The sequence below is a fragment of the Phalaenopsis equestris genome, unplaced genomic scaffold, assembly GCF_001263595.1.
Source record: "Phalaenopsis equestris unplaced genomic scaffold, ASM126359v1 Scaffold000372, whole genome shotgun sequence".
Classification (NCBI taxonomy): domain Eukaryota; kingdom Viridiplantae; phylum Streptophyta; class Magnoliopsida; order Asparagales; family Orchidaceae; genus Phalaenopsis; species Phalaenopsis equestris.
The window spans coordinates 1,192,201-1,201,230 of record NW_018164814.1 but is presented as its reverse complement, the minus strand read 5'-3'; the positions used below and the strand labels follow the sequence as shown (position 1 = coordinate 1,201,230).

The following is a 9,030-nucleotide window of genomic DNA, read 5'->3' as shown; positions in this document are numbered from 1 at the left end:
AACATAATTTTAAGATGATTTATGACTAGATTTAAAAGAAATCCAACCAAACAAAAAAAGGGTCAGTTTTGTCAAATTTGGGTTGTAAATCTAGATTCTTTTTATCTGACTATTTGGTGGATTTAAGGGAACAATTGTTGTAAGATCCTGAAACAAAATGCCAAACACGTCCAACAACTTTAATTGGTTTTAATCTCAACAGAACCAAATAACACAACAATAACAATAAATTACATGAATTTATTTTCTCCACCGCATTATATTATTATTATTTAATTTTAATAGGTTAATTTTTTTTTTATAATTATACCTAAGTCTTGTTAGGTCTATACATCTGCCTTTCTTAATATAAGTCGACTCTAAAGCATCTGCTCACCTAATCAAATAGTCGATGTTTAACATCAAACACTATTATGAATTTAACAACATATGAATTTGATAAATGAAGCTACTAAATCCTATTTAACAAAAATCCAGGGTGCTACTTAACACCCCCTAATAGTTATGTAGTATGCTGAACAAAAACCCCATTAAGTTTACTGAATTTCTCCTACCATCCTTGTCCTAATTGTTTGCTTTTATTTTTTTTAAAAAAATTCCATTTTAATTAGAAAATGTGAGACCGTTTTAAAAATGGTATTTTTACAGCTAAATTCAAATGAATCAAATATGATTTATGATTTTTCCTCATTTTCTAGTGTTTTTGAACGAATATCTTTTCGCCACTCTCTAAACCGCGAGTCCGCAAGACCGCAGACCTAAAATCAATATGCAGAGGATCGATGGCGACGGAAGCGGCTCCCGCATTGATAAGCCATGGACTCCGCCGTTTTGCACGATTCTTGATGCCGAAACAACCAGCTTCTCCTACCTCGCCTGTTCGAACTGCGAGCGCGTTCTCCCCACCGATTCCTTGATCAATCCCCCATCTTGCAATGTTTGCAGACACAAATACACTTCACCCACCGCTTCCAAGCGCCTCTACCGTCTCCTTCTCTCCGTTGCTATCTCCGACAAAGTGACTCCGGTGATGTGCTTCGACAGGGCAGCGCGAGTCCTCGTCGGATGCTCGGCTGATGAACTCTTCAACTTCTGCAAATCTCATCCTTTTGCCGAGGAGAAGATGGGGGAGATATTGGAGGGAGAGATGTTTCAGATGACTTTGTGTGAGCCAAAGAACGGCAATGCGCAGCATTTACGGGCTGTTTCTGTTGTCCCATTGCGCACTGGATTCCGTCCGGCTATTCACACTCTTCGTCTTCTCTATGGCGTCGATGACTACCACCGAAGTTCAAATTAGAGAATTCCAAGCTCCTTCCCGTACTGTTTGCTCTCTTCTCCCTTACCACCTTTACCACATTAGGTTATTAGGTAAAGAAATTCGGTGTTGTTTTCCATTCAAATGGAGAATAAGATGTTAGCTGTGTTCTGGATAGGGGTGTAAACGAACCGAACACGAACGAACAAAGCTTGTGTTCGTGTTCGGTTCGTTTAAAATTTAGTTTGTTTGAAATAAGCTCGTGTTAATATATAAAAATAATATTATATATTAATTATATAACTTATATTATATAAATATACAATATCTATATTAGTATATTACTACTATAGTATATTAATATATTAATATTATTATTTTATTATATATTATAATTTATAAAATTTAATGTTTTAAAATATAATAAATTTTTTATATATAATTATTTTATATTATTTTATATTTCAAACAATAACGATTCGAACACGAACGAACGCATCACTGTTCGTGTTTGGTTCGTCTAACTAACCGAACGAAAAAAATTTGTTCGCGTTTGTCTCGTTTACTTATCGAACGAATCGAACACGAACTCATTGACGAACCGAACACGAACTGTTCGCGAACAACGAGTTTTTTTGACAGCCCTAGTTCTGGATTAAAAAAAAAAAACGCCGGCTGTTTGTTTAGAATTTCAGCAACATTTAGCTTAAATTCAAGTAAAACAAATATTTGAGATTTTAAATCTCAGTGTTAAGATTTATTAATTCCACTATTCATAACATTTAACATTAGTGGTTTCTCTCTTTTATGAGTCTTAAATCCTAAAGCAAATAGTTAAACAATTTTCAAAGACATTCAATGGATGAATATTGGGAGAAAATATTACGTCCATAATGCGGACGTAGATTAACGTCCGGGCTCCAAAAGCATTAAGACATTTGGTAGTTCAGCTGGATCCACACTTTAGTTGACAAAAAAATGAGATTTGATAGTGCGCGGAGACGGCCTTAAACAAACTCGAAATCTAAAAAAAGTGAGGTACACAAATACCCGTGCCCGCGTTTCATTTCCTCTTAACATTCTAGGGTTCTTTGTTTAGGGTTTCCAAGGGAGCTTAGGGTTTTCAAACGAGATTCGTGTAGCGCAACACTCGATAGAGCAATCATTAAGGTAAGTTAGCCTATCTTTAGTAAAGAGTATTCCAAAAAGTTTACGGGTTTATGCTAAACTCATGAAGTTGTTTATGTCATGGGGTTTAGGGTTTTTCCACGAAGTGAACCAATCGAACCAGAAAGAGAAAATGAAGACAAAAAACTAAATAACAAAAAACAAGATAGCTTTAAGGTAAATAAACAGGCTAAAAAGAGGCTTATATATGGTTGTATTTATTGATTTATCATGTTTAAATAATATGTAGTTTTGTTTTGTAGTTTGAATTAATATTTTTTTGATATTATAAGATTTAATTTATTCAATTTATTACTATTTTATTCAACTCTTTTTGGCAAAAAAATGAATATACGAATGGGTGTAGAAATGTGTATATTGCATGATTACTCATGTTTAAATCATATATAATCATGTTTTATTGTTGGGACCAATCTATTTTGATATGATAGACCTCATTTATTTCTTGATTTGTTGTTTTATACCTTTTTTCTTGACAAAATAAAATGGTTGTACAGGTGAGTGTATTGATACATATATTTTGTTTAAATCACATGTATCCATGTTTTATTATTAAAACTAATGTATTTTGATGTGATAAACTTATTTTGTTCCATGTATTTTTGTTTTATTTAAATCCTCTTAGCAAACTAAAATAATTATATAGATGGGTGTATTGTGTTACATATCATGTTTAAACCATATGTAATCATATTTTATTTTTGTAAATAATGAATTATGATGTAATAAACTCCATTTATTTAATTTGTTGTTATTTATTCATTTATTCTTCAAAAACATGATAATAATTCTAGAACAACAATTTTCAATCAATAAAAGTGCTGAATATCATAATATATTGTTTCTCACATTAGATGAGACAACATAATATTTATGCATGAGAGAAGGGACAATGTATCCTTCTGTATCTCTACCATGATGTCTAAAACTCGATAACAATTCAAGAACAATAATTTTCAAACAGTGAGAGTACATAATATCATAATATATTGTTTCTCACATCAGACAAGCACAAGACAAGATTTATTCATGAGAGAAGGGACAATATAACATTTTGTAAACCATTTGTCCCACCATATCTAAAACATGATAACAATTCTATAACATTAATTTTCAAACAGTCAAATTGCAGAATATTATAATATATTATTTCCCACACCGATGAGCACAACATAAGGTTTATGCATGAGAGCATGAACCATATATTCTTCTATGCATCCATATGTACCATTATCTGTACCATAATGTCTAAAATACGTTAACAATTTTAGAACAACAATTTTCAAACAGTAAAAATACAGAATATCATAATATATTTTTTCTCACATCAGAAGCGCGTAATACAAGATTTATGCATGTGATAAGGGACAATATATTCTTTCGTACAATCATTTGTACCACTATTTATACCACGAATAGTCTAAAACATGATAACAATTTTTAAAAGAAAAATCTTTGAATGTGAGAAGAGGCAATTAAGGTGAGCGCTGGTATTTGAATTGCTTACTTCTTCCAGATTTTGGGCTTGTTTTGGGCCCGGTTCTGCGCACCGCCAATTGTCATAATTTTTAGTGTGGGTCTAGCTGAACGATCACGTGTTTTAACGCTATTGGAGTTCGGAAGTTAATCTACGTTCGAACTCGGGATGTAATATTTTCTCCAACGTTGGGGACAGTGGGGGCGATTGACACATAATTTGATAGTCCCTGTGCTATTTTATAAATCTCAGGCTTAATCTAGACTTAGATTGTCTTTGAAATTTGTTTGGTGAGTCCTATTATAAATTCTCCATACATTCCATGTTAAATCAACCATCAAACAACCAATAAGTAGCTGAAATAAGGGTAATGACAATGTCTTTGTTTTGGATGACGTCCTGTTTTTACAATGATAGAAGTGGGATGAACTTTGCGCATTTTAATAAAGTTTTCACTTGTTTTTTTTATTAATTTTATGTTAATCTAATCATTACTAGTGATGCAAACCCTCCGATTACTTCCTTATCGCTGGTTTCTGTCGTGCATTTACCTGCTTTTATTAGTTTGCTGTTTTCTTATATAATGCTTATTATTAAGTATAATTACTTAGTTTTATGTTGCTGCTATCCTTGTGGTCCATGTAGTTAGTTATGAGTCCGCTTCTTATGCTGTGTTGTTAGTTATGGTCCATGTAGTTATATATGTAGTTAGTTATGGTCCATGTAGTTAGTTTTATGTTGCTGTCAGGGAATATTGACCGCAGTATTATGTTATTTCCTTTTTCTAATTGAACATTACCATCCTGGTTTCTTCCCGTTCCCTGTTCTGCTTGTGGGGAATTTCTAGTTTTCTCCAGGTGTTCGACACCAAATAGGTACCAGAGATGGCCATGGAAGACGATGGCCGTTCCCCAGCAGGCAACGATGATCACAGCTGGAGTACAGTAAAAGAAAACTCAAGTTCGCGTAGAAAAAAATGCTGACTCTTGCAACTGATTAGCTATTTCTTGCAGATGTGAGGGGAGAGTTGTTATCTATCAGGGGTGGTGTTATTATCAATCCGACAATCACAATGGCAGTCATGATACCTAGGTGATAATATGGAGGTGAGTTGCGATTGGTGGTTCTCCCGGAGGTTTGATCCCCTTGTTAGGTCTAAACCTTCTCTCTCGGATGATGGAAGAATGCATCACAGACAGACCCAATTTTCCGACTTCGACTTTAAAGGAGAGTATGTACAACAACAACAAACCTTTATCCCACTAAGTAGGGTCGGTACATGTATCAATTTTCTCCATTGCATCCTAGCGAGTGTCATATTTTCATTTAATTCTTATAAATTAACATTATTTTTTATACAATATGCCCAAGTCATCTTAGGTCTTACTCTGTCTTTCTTAACATAAGTTAAATCTAAATCATCTACTCTCCTAATCGCATCATTAGATGATTGACGTTTAATTTGACCAAACCATCTATGACGACTCTCTAATTTTGTCGGTCACTGGAGCTACACCAACCCTATTAAGGATATATTCATTTCACATTTGCTCTCTAAGTGAAAAGCCACTCATGCACCTAATCATTCTCATCTCGACAACACTTAACTTAGTTTTATACTTCCCTTTTAAACGCCGACATTCAACGCCATAGAGCATTGCAGATCTCACCACTATCTTATAAAATTTTCCTTTCAGTCTAAGCGGTACTTTTCTATCAAACTATAGGCCCGAAGCAATCCTCTACTTCAACCAACCAACTTGAATTCTACTAATAATATCCCCATCTATATCACCATCACTTTGAACAATAGACCCGAGATATCTAAAGTTATCACACCTTTTAATAAATGGATCACCCATAGTTATAATTATGTCACTAGAGCTATTACTACTAAAATTACGTTCCATGTATTAAGTTTTAGTAAGTTTTAGTTCTACTCAAACGAATACCCATAAAATCATCTCGAGATATATGTTATTTGTCTTAAGATTTGTGCTGAGTGATAAGATTTCCTCGTCTTATCCACGAGAAGGATTTCATCAGCACACACACACACACACACACATAACGCCAAGGTATGTCCTTCTGTAAATGTCCAGTAAGAGCATCCATAACTAAAGCAAAAAGATACGGGCTGAAAGCCAATCCCTAATGTAATCCAACAAAAATAGGAAAATATTTGTTCAATCCTAGAGGAGAGTATGTAATGGATGAAAATCTTAACTGTTTTGTCCTCAAGCAGATTGAGGTTCCTGTGAGTATAAGATTGTTGAAATATCTAATTTAAATTACAAGATTTATTATCTTTCCTGTTAAGACTTATAATAAGAAATAATTTATTCCTAGAAAAAGTTATTAGTAATAAATTTTTTCCTTAATATAAAAAAATATTTTCTTTTCATATATTAGAAATTACTTGTTTTACTATTTTATATTATTTCCTATTATTTCATAATAGTTAATATGAATTAATTATTGAGAATATCAAGTGATATATCTTTCACTTTTTATTATTTTTTCTATTGTAGGATTCTTGTAAGTGTTATTTATAATCTTGTTAATATCAATGAAATTAAGTGATTTCAAAGTATTCCACCTTATTTTGCATTATTTTGATATTTCAACATAGTATCAGAGCCTAATTTCTTACTCTAGCCACCGACCCTCCCTTGAGAATTGTCGGGCTCCCTTCCTGCCATCCTCTGTGCAGGAAGGGGAATAACGATTTTTTCTCCAGACCCCTTGCAACTCTGCTCTACGTCGGTTTCGCCGAGACTTGCTGCGAGCGCATCAACTTCACCCATAACGGCATCTCCGCCCGTTCAGCTGATTTCGACGATGACCTCGATCCTAATCTTCTTCCCAAGCGATTCGGAAACTCTGCTGCGCTCGCGGAATCCATTCCCATTTCGGAGTTTCAGGGGCGGCCGCTTGCCGATCATCCGACCGTCAAGTACGAAAGACCGCCGGGCGCACTTATTGTTCCCCGTATGCCGCTCTATCCGGCTTCGAGGCTATCTCCGTCATTTCTTGCTGGTATGAAGATAAAACGGAGTGGGGAGATCGGGTGAGATGGATCTACGGCTCCGTGTGCTCCGATCAACCTCACCGATCGCCTCCACCAAGTACTCCGATGGGTCATCGGAACGGTCGAGATCTTTTTCTCCCGCAACAACCCTCCCACGCCACTCGTCGCATGCAGATTCCTCTAGCTTTTCGATTCCGCAGGTTCCTTCCTTTTTCCGCATCGGGGTTTCTTTCTATTTCCGCAGACCAGGAATGGAAAGCGCGTTCTAATCTACGCAGCAGCAAGAGGAAGCCCTTCTGATTACCACCTCCTTCCCTTTCTGTGGTTCGCCTCCAGCAGTTACCTTCAGAAATTTCGGGCGCCTCGTAGAAGAAAGGGAATTGTCTCCTCCAAGCACCCCGACATTTCTTCACGCACCTTTTATGGATCTCCAACGTCTCCTCGTTTTGATAACAAAACCGATGGCATGAGGATGTGAATCGACTTCTCCTTATCATACGCAGAGCTGCAGCAGTCTTCTACGTCTTACTCTCCAAATCACCCCAAAGAAAATCCACCGTCCCTCATATACGTTTCGGGATTGCTCTCCTCCGATCATATTCTAATGCTTCCTCTGGGATGAGAGTTGTTGATCACCGTCGGGACACATTCTTAGAACTATAAAGAAAGAAAACACATCGATATATGATTTTCAAAATTGACGAGAAGCGAAAGGAGGTGGTTGTGGAGAAGACTGGAGGTGCTGTTGAGAGCTACGACGATTTCTTGGCAAGCCTGCCTGAAAATTATTGCCGATATGTCGTCAATGATTTTGATTTTGTGACAAGGAAAAGTGCCATAAGAGCAAGATTTTCTTCATTGCTTGGTCTCCATCTGTTTCTCGAATTCGAGCCAAGATGCTGTACGCAACGACGAAGCAACGATTCAGGCGAGAGATGGATGGAGTTTACTATGAGATTCAAAACCTTCCGAGCTCGACATTGTGGTACTTAGAGATCGAGCAAATTAAACAACCTCTGCTCTTTTTGGTCCATATTAAATTTGCAAAAACACATTTATAATGGTTGTTGTGGTATACTGCTTTGAATATATTGCTACATGGACATGTTTCATGATCTTCTCCTCCTTCATTATCTATATCCAGAGCAATGTTAGCTGGACACTAGGCTTGGCTATCCTTGCCATCATGATGCTCATCTTCTGCATATTCTTCTTCCTCGGTAGCAGATCTGGTTCAGCCCGATCATCCCTCTTTCGACTATTCCTTTTTCCTTCGAAACCGGATTCGACACCATCATTACGATCATTTCAAGCAAATTCAGTGAACTCGCGAGGGCGGCACCAGCAATGCCGCCACCCGCCTCATCATCATCTCGCCGGAGATATCACTGTCGTGGATAAGACAAGCCGTCCATTTCTCCTACAGTATCTTTTCTTCCCTGCCCACGCGTCAGGGAGAGCTGCGTTTCTAATCAGACATTCTCCAAGCAGCCATCAGAAACAGAGACCTTTCTACATTCTTCTCTTCATCCGGAAATTCCTGTAGCTTTTGTTGCACCTTGCTTTTTTCCCTATGCAGGCGCCGCCAGTCGTCGGAGTCAATTTCTACAGCCTTTCCTGTGCCTCAATCTTTTCCCTGCGTAGGTGTCTGGTTCACTACACCATTGCGATTTCAGCAGTTCTCCCTGCGTAAGCAAACAACGGACATTATTTTCTCTTTTTAGTAGAAATTTTGGTTCGCCAATGTGATTTGTTTTTTCTCTCCAGTGAATATCATGGAAGATCTCCAGTTGAAATCTCAGTTTTCATTCTCTAGTGGAAATCTTTGTCCCCCACAGAACCGCACAGAGCACCGGCTTCCTTGCGGGCTCTCCCATGATCGTTTTCCCTTCAGTTTTTTCAGTCGCAGATCCTTCCTGCAGGATCTTCCAGCCGTCGGACCCCCCGCATTCCTTCTCCTAATTTCCTTCTAGGACCGTTGAGGCACCTCCCTACAATGGGACCTATCCCTTGATGGCTTTCCTGCCACTGGAACTCCCTCCTGTAGTCCTTCCTGCCGGTGAAATTCTCTCCTGC

At 37.2% G+C, this 9,030-nt stretch overlaps 1 protein-coding gene and 1 pseudogene across 1 annotated transcript; both read left to right on the top strand.

Moving 5' to 3' along the window:
• Positions 1–714: 714 nt before the first annotated feature.
• LOC110026470 lies at positions 715–1,436 on the top strand. Its single transcript, XM_020727417.1, has one exon. The coding sequence runs from the start codon at positions 770–772 to the stop codon at positions 1,298–1,300; it is 531 nt and encodes a 176-aa protein (XP_020583076.1). The 5' UTR covers positions 715–769; the 3' UTR covers positions 1,301–1,436.
• Positions 1,437–7,412: 5,976 nt separating this feature from the next.
• On the top strand, positions 7,413–8,782 carry LOC110026467 (annotated as a pseudogene).
• The last annotated feature ends 248 nt before the right edge of the window (positions 8,783–9,030 follow it).